Source organism: Octodon degus, unplaced genomic scaffold, assembly GCF_000260255.1.
Source record: "Octodon degus isolate 3935 unplaced genomic scaffold, OctDeg1.0 scaffold00008, whole genome shotgun sequence".
Lineage (NCBI taxonomy): Eukaryota > Metazoa > Chordata > Mammalia > Rodentia > Octodontidae > Octodon > Octodon degus.
The window spans coordinates 15,214,396-15,229,612 of record NW_004524584.1 but is presented as its reverse complement, the minus strand read 5'-3'; the positions used below and the strand labels follow the sequence as shown (position 1 = coordinate 15,229,612).

Sequence of the window (15,217 nt, the reverse complement as noted above, 5' to 3'; positions counted from 1 at the left end):
GTGCCCTGGGAGCCAAAGTCCATGCTCTGCATGTTGGGGGCAGGCACTGGAGTAAAAAGTCAGTCACAGGACTCCCCCCATGCCCCCTTTTTTGTGCTAAGGATTGAACCCACAGCCTTTGCACTGGTCTACACTCCCAGCCTTTTTCATTTTTTGAGACAAGTTCTCCTTAAATTGCTAAATTGCCTAGGCCAGAGTAAAACTTGGGATCTTCCTGCCTTAGTTTTTCCAAGGGCTAGGATTACAGGCTTTCTCCTCTGCACCTGGCTGAGAGTGCCTTTGTGGCTTGTAGCTCCATTCTACAGGTTCACATACTGTAGTGGAGGGATAGATGTAGGATTAAGCCTTTACATAAGTCACCGCTGACTGTCCAGCCAGCAGGGCCAGGTCCATTGTGCCCCTGGAAGGCAGAGCACAACACACTTTCCTCTGATACTGACTGCTCAGAGCAGATATGGAAAGATGGTCCCTCCCCACAGAGGGTAAAACCCCATGTCATCCCTTGCTAGAGCCCCTCACATCTTCCTCTAGCCTTCCATGCTTTTTTTTTTAAATTTTCTGAGACAGGGTCTCCCTATGTTCTTCAGGCTGGCCTTGATTGACTATGTAGCTCAGGCTGGCCTCAAACTCGAGGCAATCTTCCTGCCTCAGCCTCCCAAGTGGTGGGATTTCAGACATGCATCACCCAACCAGCCTGTTTTATTTATTTTTGTATTTTTAGGGAAGGGTCTACAGGGTGTTCAGGGTCTCACTACTAGATCAGACTTGTAGTAATCCGTCTGTTTACAGCTTTCCAAGAGCTGGGATTACAGGCGCGCGCCACCATGCCCAGTCTCCCAACCAGACTCTTTCCGCAGGTTCTTGATCTTCGTTCCCAGATGTGGGAATTGGTGAGTCACAGTGTAAAGTTGCTTCACCGGAACAAGAGCTATATAGTGCCTGAGCCGGTTGGTTGTGGGGGGACGGAAAGGCTCAGGCCTCCTCATTTCTTTCCAGGCCACTCCACATACACATACCTGCAGGCCACTAAGATACAGGCGCCCACGCCTTAAACTTATAAGATACAGACTTCCAGGACCAGGCAGATTCAGAGGACCTCAGGCCTTGAGTGTGGCGAGCCTCATTCAGTAAGGCTCCGCCCACAGCTCCGCCCTGCCGGCCTCCGCCCGGCAGGTCCACTGTGCTGGAGCTCCACGGGGCGGTAGGTGAACGGTCTCTCCGCTCCGGCTCCAGCTCTGGCTTGCACCCTGAGGAGGCTGGGCTTCCTCGGAACGTGGGCAAAGCTCGGCTGCCCATGGGCATTGGGAACCGTCACTTCACACTGTTGCCAGCCAGGCCGGCACCCGCGGGATCCCTGAGGGGCTCTGGCTGGCCTCGATGGAGCTCCTTCTGGTCGCCGTTGTTTTTGCTGCTTTTGCAACCGTCTGCAATATCATCTGCAGACCCGGACTGGCAGTGCCCGCGCACACCCTACGCCGCCACCCGCAACTTTGATGTGAGGTATGTGGTGCCTTTTTTCTCTGCGGGCGGCCCTGTGCAAGCTGTAGTGACCTATGAAGGTGGCCAGGATGGCAGTGCTGTATTTGTGGCCACACGCAATCGTCTGCATGTGCTTGGGCCTGCCCTGCAGTTTATCGAGAGCCTGGCCACTGGCCCTGCTGGAGACCCGAGCTGCCAGACCTGTGCGGCCTGTGGACCAGGCCCTCATGGCCCGCCAGGTGACACAGACACACTGGTGCTAGTGCTGGAGCCTGGGCTCCCTGCGTTGGTCAGCTGTGGCTCCAGCCTGCAAGGCCGCTGCTTCCTGCATGAGCTGGAGCCCCATGAAACAGCCTTGCACCTGGCGGCACCAGCATGCCTCTTCTCTGCCCACCGAAACTTGCCTGAGGACTGTCCTGACTGTGTGGCCAGTCCCCTGGGTACCCGAGTGACTGTGGTTGAGCAGGGCCAGGCTTCTTACTTCTACGTGGCATCCTCCTTGAACACAACAGTGGCTGCTAGATTTAGCCCCCACTCGGTGTCCATTCGGCGCCTCAAGGCTGATGCTTCAGGATTTGAAAGAGGCTTTTCAGCGCTGTCCGTGTTGCCCAAATACCTGGACTCCTACCATATTGAATATGTGCACAGCTTTCAATCAGGAGCCTTTGTCTACTTCCTGACCGTGCAGCCTGCCAGTGTGACAGACACTCATGCCCTACAAACACACCTAGCAAGGCTCAACGCCCTGGAGCCGGAGTTAGATGACTACCGGGAGCTGATCCTTGACTGCTATTTTGCACCTAAACGCCGCCGCAGAGCCCCAGAGGGTAGGCAGTCCTACCCAGTGCTTCAGGCAGCCCACTCTGCTCAAGTGGGTGCCCAGCTTGCCTCTGAACTAAGCATCACTGAGGGCCGCGAAGTGCTATTTGGAGTCTTTGTGACCAGCAGGAGTGGGAGCCCTGGAATGGGCCCCACCTCTGTAGTCTGTGCCTTCCCCATTGACCTGCTAAACCTTGTAATTGATGCTGGTGTGGAACACTGTTGTGAGCCCCCTGTTACCCCTCGTCTTCCACGAGGCCTCGAATTCTTCCAGATACCCAGTTTTTGCCCTAACCCGGTGAGCAGAAAGAAGGGGTCCCAGATGGCTCATCTGGCCATGGCTGAACACAGGCTGGTTCTCTTCCATCACACTGAGGGCCTGGGAGGGAACACACAGACAGAAAAGCATTCTCTTCTACCCAGTTCCTCAGTCCTGGGGCCAGTGGAAAGAAAGAAGGACCAAGCAAAAGCCACATGAAGGTTCATCTTCCAGCCAAGATTCCCCCCCCCCCCATCTCCTTTTGTTCTTTCATCCTCTCAGCCATCATGGCTCTGGGTTTTTTTTTTTAGGTAGTTTCCTGAATTATGTGAGGATGGGATTGTATCATAATTATCTCTCTGCCAGCACAGCTATCAAATTCTGGATAGAATGATAGATATCCCCTCCCATCTGTCCATCACGCATGCCCTCAGGACACATGCAAAAATGCATATGCAAACACAAGTACTGAACACAGGCAGGTACTTATTATGTACACACATACACAGAGCCCAATGGGAGCACTTGTTTTGCTCTGCTTTCCAAAGAGATTGGGCAAGAACCCCTCCACATCACCAGGTTTTAGGGAGTCTCTCAGGCCTTGGAAGTCTGAGGGCTTGGTAAGGAACCTGTATGGCCCATGCTTCACTATCTCATTCTCAGTCAGTCATTTGGAGGACTCAGGACACAATGGGAAGGCAGCATAGCGCTGGCTTGTCCTCACCTCAGCCTGCGCAATCAACTGTAAACATCTGCAGATGAGTAAAGGCCTAGTTTTACCAGACACTTAGGCTCATGTGCTCAGGCCTAAAGAAAAACAAGTTTTAGTTTTTAGTGCCAGTTACACTAGGAGGGGCTGGTTGGAATTGGTTCAACTGAGATTTTTATGCCATGACAGTGTAACTGAAGCTGTCGGAATAAAGATAGAAATAGCTGGATGTGGTGGCGCACGCCTGTAATCCCAGCACTCACAAGGCTGAGGCACAAGGATCGCTGAGTTCAAGGCCCGCCTGGGCAACAGTGAGTTCAAGGCCAGTCCGAACAGCATAGTGAGACCCTGTTTAAAAAAAAAAAAAAAAAAAAGAGCTACCCTAAGAACAAAACTCAAATTCAATTCTGGAAGCTGCTTAAATAGTCCCACATGAGATTATAAGAAGTTAGGCCAAAGACAGGGATTGAATGGAGCACTAGATGAGTGGTCTTTCATCAAGCTGACCCTGCAGTGACTGCTCTGAGTTTCTGGCCACTCAGGCTGCTGGCTCTCTTGTGACCTTCTCAACTCACTGTTTTCCTGCTCCACTGGAGACCCAAGAGACGGGAGAATTTATACCCAGTGTGGGGTAGGATCTGCAGCTTCCTATCCTCAGCTGACTACAACTAGATTGAGAGGCCCAAAGGGTGGGGACTTCTTTTCCAGCACTGGACTGCCCTGCCTGGCCTCATCATCCTCTCTCTGGGAAGTCAGAAATTCTTTCCAACTTGGTTAGTTAGTAAGTCAGAAGATACACAACATGGCTGGGCAGTGCCAGGCACAAGGAAGATTAATCTTAGGCCCTCCCCACAGACTGGCTAGGCCACCAGGTGGTATGGGAAACTGTGCAACAACTCTGGGCATGTAGCTGCTGGGACAGCACTTGCTTTGTGCCCATAGTGACTGCGCTCAGGTAGTGCTGGCCTACATGGCTTCAGGAGGGGGCCAGGTCCTCTACAAGACACTGTGTGCTTATGTGTACTTAGGAATCAGGGACCCCTAATAAACCTTAAAACCCAAAGCTAAGATCGTGGATCCTAGAAGCAAGCACACAGGGCTGTAACCCTGGCTGGATCAGGGCCTCTTTTCACCTCCAGAGCCCCACCTGTCCCTGAGTCATGCTGAAAACACCTGGCAACCTCTAGACTAGGGCCAGGCCTCTTTTCTTCTCAAGTGAAGACAAAGTCCTAGTCTCCACCCACACAAGCTACAGACCCAGGATGTGGGGCAATTCTGCACCCAGCTGTACCTTCTGTTCCTCTACACCCCCTGCTCTGCACTGAAGTCACTGGAGTGGGTTAAATCTGTGTGGGTGTTTTTTTTTTTTTTTTTTTGGTGGAACCAGGGATTGAACTGAGGCCCTTGCGCTTGCCAGGCAAGCACTTATTCTACTGAGCCATCTCCCTGGTCCCTGTTTTGTCTTTTTGAGACATGGTCTTGCTAATGCAGTTCAGGATGGCCTTGAGCTCACTTTGTAGCTCAGGCTGGTCTTGAACTCACAGTAGTCTTCCTGCCTCTGCCTCTGGAGTGCTGGGATGACAGGCATGTGCCACCACACCTGGCCAAATCTGTGTGATCTTGAGGAGTGCTCTTGGTGCAGGCCGGGGAGTCTTCAGCATCTACAGTTGGCTACTAAGCCTGCCTGTGCTCCAATCCCAATCCCAAAACCTTCAATTCACACACTGTGTCCCTTTTTGAGAAGCTTCCAGACTCATGCTCCAGAAGTACAGTCCCCAAATAACCCCAAGCTAAGAGCAGGGAAGAAGTTAGCATCTCCTAGCTTCTGCAACTTAGCCTAGCACCCCCTCCTTAGGGCCTTGCTGTATTTCTTCTGTACATGAGGGAGGTATAAGTAGCAGCTAGAGGTGCAGAAGGATCTTTGGCGTCTCAGGGAGACTGCTCAGGTTACCAGAGCGCTGGCCAATTAACTCCAAGTTCACCCTATTACACAGTTGAGGAAACTGAAGCCCAGAGGGGACAGGATTTGAGGAGCACTTGCAGAGGCAGAGATGAGCCAGCAGGGGGCAGGAGAGGACTCTAGTTAAAAGTGCAGATTTCCAATTTGGCTTTTGAGATGGGACCTCAGAGCCTGTTTGCGCTCTACAGGTTTGTTGTGAGATTGGGTCTGTAAAACTCAGTAACTCTTACTGCAGTGAATATGGCAGAATAAGGCAAAAAATGGACAAGCTGGCCTTCCAGCCTGGGCCTCCTTCCTTCCAAGCCTTTGCTACCTCTAAAAGCCCCATGGGATGTAGCCGCAGGTAACTGGCAAGCCAAAAGCCTTCTCTAGTCGGGCCAGGTGAGGAGTGGGAGTTCAGGGCAGTTGTGATCACTGAGAGAAGTTGAACCCTTTTTCTCTTCCCTGATTCTCCTTAGCCAGACCCAGAGGCTCCTAGCCCCAACATCAGCTGCCGCTACTTCCCTCTGCTGGTCAGCAGTAGCTTGCCGCGTGTGGACTTATTCAACGGGCTTTTAGGTCGAGTGCAGATCACTGCACTGTATGTAACACGCCTTGGCAATGCCACAGTGGCCCACATGGGCACAGCCGATGGACGTATCCTGCAGGTAGGTCTCTTACCTCACAACTCCCTAGCCCTGTTTTCCTGTCCCCATGTCTATTTTGCTTACAGCTGACCTATCCCAGGTGGAGCTAGTCAGGTCACTCAACTACTTCCTGTATGTGTCCAACTTCTCACTGGGCAACAGTGGACAGCCTATTCAGCGAGATGTCAGTCGCCTTGGGGACCACTTACTCTTCACGTCTGGGAACCAGGTGAGGTAGTCAAGGTCACATCCTGGAGTCAGGGAGATTTTTTTCTTTCTTTCTGTCTGTCTGTCTGTCTGTCTGTCTGTCTTTCTTTCTTTTTTTCTTTCTTTCATTCTTTTCTTTCGGACATGAGGATTGAACTCAGGCCCTTGTGCTTGCCAGGCAAGCACTTATTCTACTGAGCTATCTCTCCAGCCCCATCTAGGGAGATTTTGACACAGAGTTCCCACCGCCACAGTTTACAATAGGCCCAAAAGGGTCCCTTCCTCAGTCATACCTAATTCACCTATCTGTCACCCAAGGTCTTCCAGGTACCTATCCGGGGCCCTGGCTGCCGCCACTTCCTCACCTGTAGGGGCTGCCTGCGAACACAGCGCTTCATGGGCTGTGGCTGGTGTGGAGACATGTGTGGCAGACAGGAAGAGTGTCCTGGCTCCTGGCAACAGGATCACTGTCCACCTACACTTACTGAGGTACAGCTTTCCTGGCAAGGCACAGGTAAGGGTGGGATAAGCAGAGCCTACAGTGGGGATTGGCAAGTCTTGACCATGATGTGGCTCAAGCCTAGAATGCCCTCCTTATCTACAAGAAAGACATTCTTGGTGGAGGGGAACACATGCAAGACTTTGGAGGTGGAAAATGTTTGAATGAAGACAAGCAAGTAACCCAAAATGGCTGGATACAGGGCAGTTAGAGGGTATGGCAGGGTACTCTGAGGGAGCAGAGGGGGCTAAGAGAGCCCCACCCAACACAAGAACTTAGCCTCTCTTTCCTTGGCTTCAGTTTTACCCCCACAGTGGGCCCCTAAGGGGCAACACAAGGCTGACCCTGTGTGGCTCCAACTTCTACTTGCACCCTCGTTCTCTGGTATCAGAGGAAACCCATCAGGTCACCGTGGGCCAAAGTCCTTGCCGGTTGCTGCCTTGGGACACTTCAGACCTCAGGTACCAGTTGGTCTCTTCCTTCCTTCTATTGTTTGTGGGGGCAACCAAGCAGCCCCTTCCATGTGCAGGCCCTGTCTTTTGCTTATCAAGGGTAGGGAGACTGGAGCAAGCTGTAGTAGCTCTGACTGCCCCATTCCTGGGGAAGCTTCCTTGTCTCTTTTTAATCCTGCACATGCCCTACCCATCTGTTTAGTCATGACTTAAAGATTAGTTCTTGCATGTGGCCCGATCATACCGGTCCTAGAGGAAGGCATGAGTCTTAGAGGTGCCCTGTGACTTGTGGCCAGCATGCAGTCAGGCTTTGTGATTCCTGGTTAATCTCAAGCTTTCTGTTGGTGTCACAGCCCAACACCCCGGAAGGACTTTGTAGAGAAGCTGGAGTGTGAGCTGGATCCTTTGCACTCCCAGGAAGCAGGGACTACCAACATCAGCCTCACTGTGACTAACATGCTGCCAGGCACACACTTCCGTGTAGATGGCACCTCCATGCTGGGAGGTTTCTCTTTCCTGGTGAGGCCTCCTTGTCTTGTGTGTGTTCTTGGCCAATAGATGGTACAAAAAGGGAAGGGCTTGGGGTTGAGGGCCTTCTATAGCTAAGATACCTTGATGCCCTCTTAGAAGCCAGTGCTGACAGCAGTACAACCTCTCTTCGGCCCACGGGCAGGGGGCACCCGGGTCACCCTTGAAGGCCAGTACCTGACTATAGGCACCAGCCGGGCTGTGCTGATCAATGGAACTGAATGCCAGTTGAAACAGTGAGTATCAGCAGCAAGGAGATTGGAAGCCACATGGCCCCATTTAGGGGAACCTTACTAAGTAGGTCCTGGATCCTATAAGGGTAGAGAGAAGAGGGCTCAGTTACATGGTCAGTGTGAAGGAGCAGTTTCAGGAAGGATCTTCTTCCCCGCTGGTCCAAAGGCAGGAGACCAGGTCAAAGAGTCTACTGGCTCAAACCAAGAATGTGAGGAACCTGTTCCCTCCCTTCTCTCATGAAGGACTTACTTACTGGGACCCATGGAGTTTAGGTTGGTGGGGGAAACATCCAACAGAGGAACTGGAAGGAATTAGCAGGCCTATGGAGGAGGTAAGACTGGCCAGTGTGTGTGTGTGTGTGTGTGTGTGTGTGTGTGTGTGTTGGGGGTGCGCACCGTGTGTGTGTGTGTGTGTGTGTGTGTGATGGGGGTGAACCAAATCTCTCATTCCTGTAGGGTCAGGGAGAGGCAGATAGTATGTGCCACACCCCCTGGTGCTGCCATAGGCAGTGTCCCACTTGGCCTGAAGATGGGAGGTGCTGAGGTACCTGGGTCCTGGACCTTCCACTACAAGGAAGATCCCATTGTGTTGGGTATTACCCCCAACTGTGGCTACACGTAAGTGTCACCTCTTGTATACATCAGCCTCTGAGGAATGAAAGAGTCAGCCTAAGAGAACACCTAAACCAAACCATTCTGCTCTCCTCCATAGTGGCTCCCATGTCACCATCCATGGCCAGCATCTGACTTCAGCATGGCACCTATTGTTATCATTCCATGATGGGCAAAAGGCAGTAGAGAACAGGGTAAGTGGGTGCCAGCCAAGAGGGAGGAAGGCTGGACCAGTCCTCAAGCTCCAACCTCACCTACACTGGCATGAAGAATCTGGGGCAGCCACAAGTGGAGTGCCTATCTAACCATTCTCCTGTGGTCTCATCAGTGTGAGGGGCCGCTTCCAGAGCAGCATCGATGCCGTCTGCCTGAATATGTGGTCCGAGACCCCCGGGGGTGGGTGATAGGGAATCTGAGTGTCCAGGGAGATGGAGCTGCGGGCTTCACACTGCCCAGATTTCGCTTCCTACCCCCACCTCGTCCACTCATTGCGGAACTAGCCCCACTGAAGCCTGAAGAACATGCTGTTAAGTTCCAGGTAGGTATGAGGGATGAGGCAGGGACAGTGAGGGATGATGAAGTGGGGGCCAGGCCACTGACTGGTCCTCATGACTGTCTCTGCAGTATATTGGGCTGGATGCTGTGGCTGACTGCGTTGGTGTAAATGTGACTGTGGGTGGTGAGAGCTGCCAGCATGAGCTCCGGGGGGATGTGGTGGTCTGTCCACTGCCTCTCTCAGTACAATTCAGCAAGGATGGTGTCCCATTGGAGGTAGGCAGCCCAGCTGGCCTTCATGGGAAACATAGCTGAAGGCCTGTAGTCTAGGCTTCAGCTGCCATCTGCTTCCAGGTCTGTGTGGATGGTGATTGTCACAACCTGGGCAGAGTGGTCCGGGCAGCCCCAGAGGGCTTCCCACAGAACATACTTCTTGGTGTCCTGCTGGGCTTGCTCCTGCTGGTGGTTTTACTGGCTGTTGCACTAGTCTTTAACTACCAGTGGCGGAGGAAGCAACTAGGTGAGCCCCCACTTGCAACCTGACTCAGCTTCTTACCTCTAAAGAGTAGCATCTCCAAGCTCCAACTTCTTCCTTCTGCCCAGGCCTTGGGGGTCTCTCACAGCTCCCTGGTGGGGGTTGGCTCCCAGGGACTTGGAGCTGTCTTTCCACAGTCCTTTCTCCCAACCCAGATGACCTAGCATCCCTGAGCCAGACTGCTAGAGCTATGCTTCTGCCTGTACTCCACTTAGGCTCTATGGAAATGACTGGTGAGATGACAGAGGTGCTAGGAGCTAGGACCACACCTTCTCCACAAGCTCTCATGCCTTCTCCCCTACAGTACTCTCTGCCCTTGATGGTCCACATTCTCCCACTGGAGTCCTTGGAGAATCCTCAGGCGGCAAGGAAGCATCCTCTGTCCCTCTGCTGCGGACAGAATCCATCCGGCTCAGGGACCTGAACTCTGTACTCCTGGCTGAGGTCAAAGACATACTGATTCCTCACGAACAAGTGATCATTCACAGTGACCGAGTCATTGGCAAAGGTATGGGGCCAGGTGGGGAGAGAGCAGAGAGTGTTCTAAGATAACATGAGCTCAAGGAACAGTTGGGCAAAACTCGGCTGTGGTTTTCTCACCAACCTGTGTAACCTTAACTATACCACAGAACTTCCTTTGCCCATCTGTGGAATGGGGGTTAGGACAATTTTATCTTCCATGTGTTCTGGTGTAATGGACACTGGAGGGCTGCAATCTCTACCATATTGAAGATGTTGCCTTTCTCCATACCCTTTTTTTCTTTAGCCCTAGGCATTAAACCCAGGGACTTCACATTGAGCTACTTCCCCAGTCCTTTTTTAAGACAGGGTCTCACTGAGTTGTGTAAACTGGGCTGGAACTTGTGATCCTCCTGCCTCAGCCTTCCAGAGTTCTAGGATTACAGGCTTGTGTTACCACACCTGGCTATTTGTTTTTATTTTTATTTTATTTATTTATTTATTTATTTATTTATTTTTGCTATTTGTTTTTAATATTTTTTTTTATAAAGACTTTTTTTAAAAAAATTTATTTATGTGTGTGTGTATGTGTGTGGCCAGCTCAGCCCACCAGGGGGCGGGGCTGGCTGGCATGTGGTGCTGGGGGATCAAACCGTGGTCCCTGTGCCTTGCTAAGCTTGTTCTAAGTAAGTGCTTTAGACCATTGAGCCATCTCACCAGCCCTGCTATTTGTTTTTAACATCAGATAGGCCTGTTTGGTCATCTGAAGCCTGGATGCTAATGAGGAGGTGTGCTATGAACCTGGGCACCAAGCTCTCTCTGACCATCTTTTCTTGACAGGCCACTTCGGAGTTGTCTACCATGGGGAATATACAGACGAGGCCCAGAATCACATCCACTGTGCCATCAAGTCACTCAGTCGTGAGTGGGGTAGAGGCTGGGAAGAGCCCCAGGCTGGAAGGCTCCCTGTTTTTACTGTGTTGTCAACTTACTAAATGACCCTAAGCCAAGCAGAAAGGCTTATTTTCCCCATCTGACTTGGAAAAGTGCTCCTCTCCCTGAGCCTGACCTAAGCCATTTCCCAGGTATCACAGAGGTGCAGGAAGTGGAGGCCTTCCTTCGAGAGGGGCTGCTCATGCGTGGCTTGCACCATCCAAATGTTCTGGCTCTCATCGGGATCATGCTGCCCCCTGAGGGACTGCCTAGTGTGCTGCTGCCCTATATGCGCCATGGAGACCTGCTTCATTTCATCCGCTCACCTCAGCGGGTCGGTGCCCAGCCAGTCCATGGAGCATGGGAAGGGGTAAGCAGCAGCTGGAGATGGGCTGTTCTACCCTTGCTCATGTATACACTGTGTTCCCAGAACCCCACTGTGAAAGATCTCATCAGCTTCGGCCTGCAGGTAGCTCGTGGTATGGAGTACCTGGCAGAACGCAAGTTCGTGCACAGGGACCTGGCTGCTAGGAACTGCATGTGAGTGACTTGGGCAAGGCCAAGGGGCAGGGCAGGAGAGCACATAGGTGCCCAAGCCACCTCAGGGAAGAGGCCACTCTAGCCCTGAGCTTATTTTCCTTTCTTTCTGGGCCTCAGTTTTTTAGTCTGTCCAGTACAAACTAAGCTCTGAAATTCTGTAAAGGTCTGGAAGAGATGGATGTACAGCCTGGTGGGAGTGAATTTTAATGTGATTCCTTGCAGGCTAGATGAGTCATTCACAGTCAAGGTGGCGGACTTTGGTCTGGCCCGTGACATCTTGGACAAGGAGTACTACAGTGTTCGTCAGCAACACCATGCTTGCCTACCTGTCAAATGGATGGCACTGGAGAGCCTACAGACCTACAGATTCACCACCAAGTCCGATGTGGTAAGGCCCCACCTGCCCTTGGTTTAGATGACTTCAATGTCCTGGAGAGTTAACATTACCCACTCAGCTTCTTATAATCAGAATCCAGAGAATCCCTAGTTAGGCAACCTCCACAGCTCATTTGTCCATGTCTTGGGGAGATGTGAAATGGAATCTGACCCCTTCCCCCAGCAAGGTAAGAATGCATTGGCTTGTCCCAGGCCATTCAGAACTTGCCCAACCCCAATTCTGGGGGGAGATGCATGTTGTGCAAGATTCAGACATGGGCTCAGACTAGAGGGTGGGGTCCTACATTCCCAGTTGAAGGACTCTGGGAGGTAGAGGACCTGGGGGACCCACCTACCCCAAATTTGAGGTAAGAGGTGAGTCCTTTCACTTCTCCCTTTTTACAGTGGTCGTTTGGTGTGTTGCTGTGGGAACTGCTAACAAGGGGTGCCCCACCTTACCCCCACATTGACCCTTTTGACCTCATCTGCTTCCTGGCCCAAGGTCGGCGCCTACCTCAGCCTGAATATTGTCCTGATTCTCTGTAAGTACATGAATGTAGTAGGAAAAGATGGACCCCTGAAACAAGGAGGGACCTTGAGGTAGAGTTCTCATCTTGTTTTCTGCTTGACCCTTTGATTGACTAGGAAAGAAGGCCCCTCTGGGCCTCAGTTTTCTCATCTGTGGACTTCTCCCCGCCCCCCCAATTCAGGGCAAGATGCTGAGAGGGCCTTGCAGTTGCCATGACAACAGGATTCCAACTCATAGTCTGGGTTGAGGCCAGTGGCTTGCATCCCTGGCTCCCCCCTTTTCTTGTGAAGGGGGCTGCTTTCCATCTCTCCACTTAGCCTCAAGGAAAGATTCCATTAGCTTCCACAATGGCCCCTTCACATCATTAGATCCGGGTTTTCTCACAGGAGGGAGCTTCAGATTCCCTGTTCCCAGAGTGACAGCAGCAGCCATGCTGTCATCAGTGCCTGTGGGGTGGGTCTGCCTTCCTAAGCAGCATGGATGTCTCAGCTGTATTCAAGTCTACGGGGTTAAAGCAGGAAGAATCAGGTCACAGATAAAAGTGGTCGGTGACTCTTGTCCCAAGCCATAGTCCAAAAAGTGAGTAACACTTCCCCAGCCCTAGCTGTCTTGGATTTGACTTTTATGATCCACTTCAATAAAATATCTGATTAAAAGGGAAATTGATTTCACTGCTGCCTGCATCCACGGTGGGTTCCAGGGCAGACTCATGGAGATTTCTATGTAGGCTTCATTAGAAACTTGGGGCAGGGGAAACAAGGCTAGGTAAAGGGAGAGGGTGACTGGAATGCAGATGCAGGAAAGGATGCAGCCCATCCCCCAGGCCTGCATGAGCTGGGCTGGCTCTTCAGAATCTTTTGAAATTGAGACCTAAGGGTCTGGGGAGAAAGCTTGGCCATCTAAGCACCTGCCTGGCAATCTTGAGGACCTGGGTTCTTTTTTTTTTTTTTTTTTTGGCAGAACCGGGGATTGAACTCAGATCCTTGCGCTTGCCAGGGAAGCACTTACTCTACTAAGCCATCTCCCTGGCCCTGAGGACCTGGGTTCTATCCCTTGTACCACATGCTGTGCTGGCCACCGAAATGGGGCATGGTGGTGCATGCCTGTAGTCCTAGCGCTAGAGAGGCTGAGACAGGAGGATCACTATGAGTCCAAGCTGTGTAGCAAGACTCTATACTAATGAAATAAAAAGTTTTTTTTTTTTTTAATTGAGATCTAGGGGCCAGATCTCTATAGCAGGCATTCATCATCAGTCACTGGTCATAGGCTGTCCCTGCTGGTAGTGGTGGTGGGGTGAGCTTGTAGGAGGCTGTTCTCTGCAGAGGAGGGGCAGTACCAAGAGAAGTGTTCTTCTGCTTCAGAACCATGGTACCACTAGTGCCACCCAAAATGCTACTCCTTTAGGTCTTTAAATCCCTGTTTTACTTTTTTTTGTAATGTATTTGGTTGTTGCAGGGTCTCACTATGCAGCTCAGACTTGTGGTGACTCCTCCTGCTTTCAGCCTCCCCAGCACTGGGATTATAGGCATGCACCACCACACCGGGACTCTGGCTGACTCAGTGCATGGGGGTGGGGGGTGGGGTGCTGGTGTGGCATGTGGTGCTGGGGATCAAACCACAATCCCTGTGCTTGCCTCAGCTTGCCTATGCAGGCACTTTTTTCCACTGAGCTATCTCGCAGGCCCTAGTTTTAGGATTTTTTTTTTTTTTTTTTGGCTGGCTCAGGCTGTCTTAAGGGTGGGCTTGGTGCAGCATGTGGAGCTGGGGATCAAACCATGGTTTCCTACACCTGACAGGGTTTGCCCAAGCAGGCACTTTAAATAATGAGCCCCCAGCCCCGGTTTTAGTTCTTTACTACAATACACGTGAACTAATCAACACAGCCTGTGAGCTGGGCCCTGTGCTAACCACTTTATAGCTATCCTCACCCTGCTCTTCTACTTCTCTGTGATCAGAGAAGTCAGAGGTACAGAAAGGTTAAAGAACTCACCCAAGATCAGTCCTGTGCCATAGAGTACCAGGGCTGAATTCTCTTCTTTTTTCTTTTTGCATTACTGGTGATTCCACCAAGACCTATGCACTGAGCTTAATCTCTAGCCCCTTTCTATTTTTTATTTTGATACAGGGTCTTGATAAGCCACTAAATTGTCCAGGGTTGGGCTCAGATTTGTGGTTCTCCAGTCCCAGCCTCCTAGAGCACTGGGATTACAGGCATGCACTGCTTTTAGCCTCTGAGGCAGGGTGGACCTCTGTTAGGGTGAGAAGGCAGGATTGCATCAGTGATCAGAGCAGTTAGAAGAGCTGTCCCTGATTGGGCACTGCCGGGTAGTAGGCCCTGAAATGTGTTCTGTTTGGCCTGACTGGGGACTAACAGCAGCTAGGCGCCCAGGAGCCCTGGGTCAGGGTGCACTGTGCCCTTGACCACCTCCTCCTCCTGCAGGTACCAAGTGATGGAGAGATGCTGGGAGGCAGACCCAGCAGCACGACCTACCTTCAGAGCACTAGTGGTGGAAGTGGAGCAGGTTGTGGCCTCACTGCTTGGGGACCACTATGTGCAGCTCTCTGTAGCCTACGTGAACCTGGGCCCCAGAACCTTGGATGAGGCAAATGTACTCCTGGAAGATCCACGGTCCTCACCTGTGCATAGGAGCATGTCTCGGCCCCGACCCCTCTCAGAGCCACCTCTGCTCACTTGACCTAGGTTCTGGGAAGGTCTATGGGGGCTGAATTGGCTTAGTGGCCTTGAGCTAACCCCTGGTGGTCTGTGGGTGTACCAAGCTAGAGGATATGGAAGTTCTACCTTGGGCCTGCCCTTGAACCTTCAGGGAGGACCAAAGGGCGCATTGGTCTCTCATTACACAAAATGAGCCTGTGAGACCAACTCTTCTACAGCACATATTTGTGGAGCACTTTCTGTACCATGCCTGCTGGGAACTGAGGACTCAGCAGTGACACAGAGACACTTACA

The 15,217-nt window shown here is 51.8% G+C and overlaps 1 protein-coding gene across 1 annotated transcript; it reads left to right on the top strand.

Moving 5' to 3' along the window:
• The first annotated feature begins 1,222 nt into the window (after positions 1-1,222).
• Mst1r (macrophage stimulating 1 receptor) lies at positions 1,223-15,217 on the top strand. Its single transcript, XM_023706085.1, has 19 exons — positions 1,223-2,596; positions 5,685-5,873; positions 5,953-6,081; positions 6,378-6,548; positions 6,859-7,019; positions 7,364-7,529; positions 7,638-7,774; positions 8,228-8,389; positions 8,484-8,577; positions 8,712-8,921; positions 9,008-9,154; positions 9,233-9,398; positions 9,718-9,921; positions 10,713-10,793; positions 10,958-11,139; positions 11,236-11,345; positions 11,568-11,733; positions 12,126-12,262; positions 14,690-15,217. Exons 1-19 carry the CDS (start codon positions 1,295-1,297, stop codon positions 14,943-14,945), a joined length of 4,170 nt encoding a protein of 1,389 aa, XP_023561853.1. The 5' UTR covers positions 1,223-1,294; the 3' UTR covers positions 14,946-15,217.

What these genes read in the sequence shown, in the direction of transcription:
- Mst1r (XM_023706085.1), top strand. Translation starts at nt 1,295, where the DNA reads ATGGGCATTGGGAACCGTCACTTCACACTGTTGCCAGCCAGGCCGGCA. An exon ending in CCAGTTTTTGCCCTAACCCG is followed by an intron (nt 2,597 to 5,684) that starts GTGAGCAGAAAG and finishes GATTCTCCTTAG; the next exon opens with CCAGACCCAGAGGCTCCTAG. An exon ending in ACTGAATGCCAGTTGAAACA is followed by an intron (nt 7,775 to 8,227) that starts GTGAGTATCAGC and finishes TCATTCCTGTAG; the next exon opens with GGTCAGGGAGAGGCAGATAG.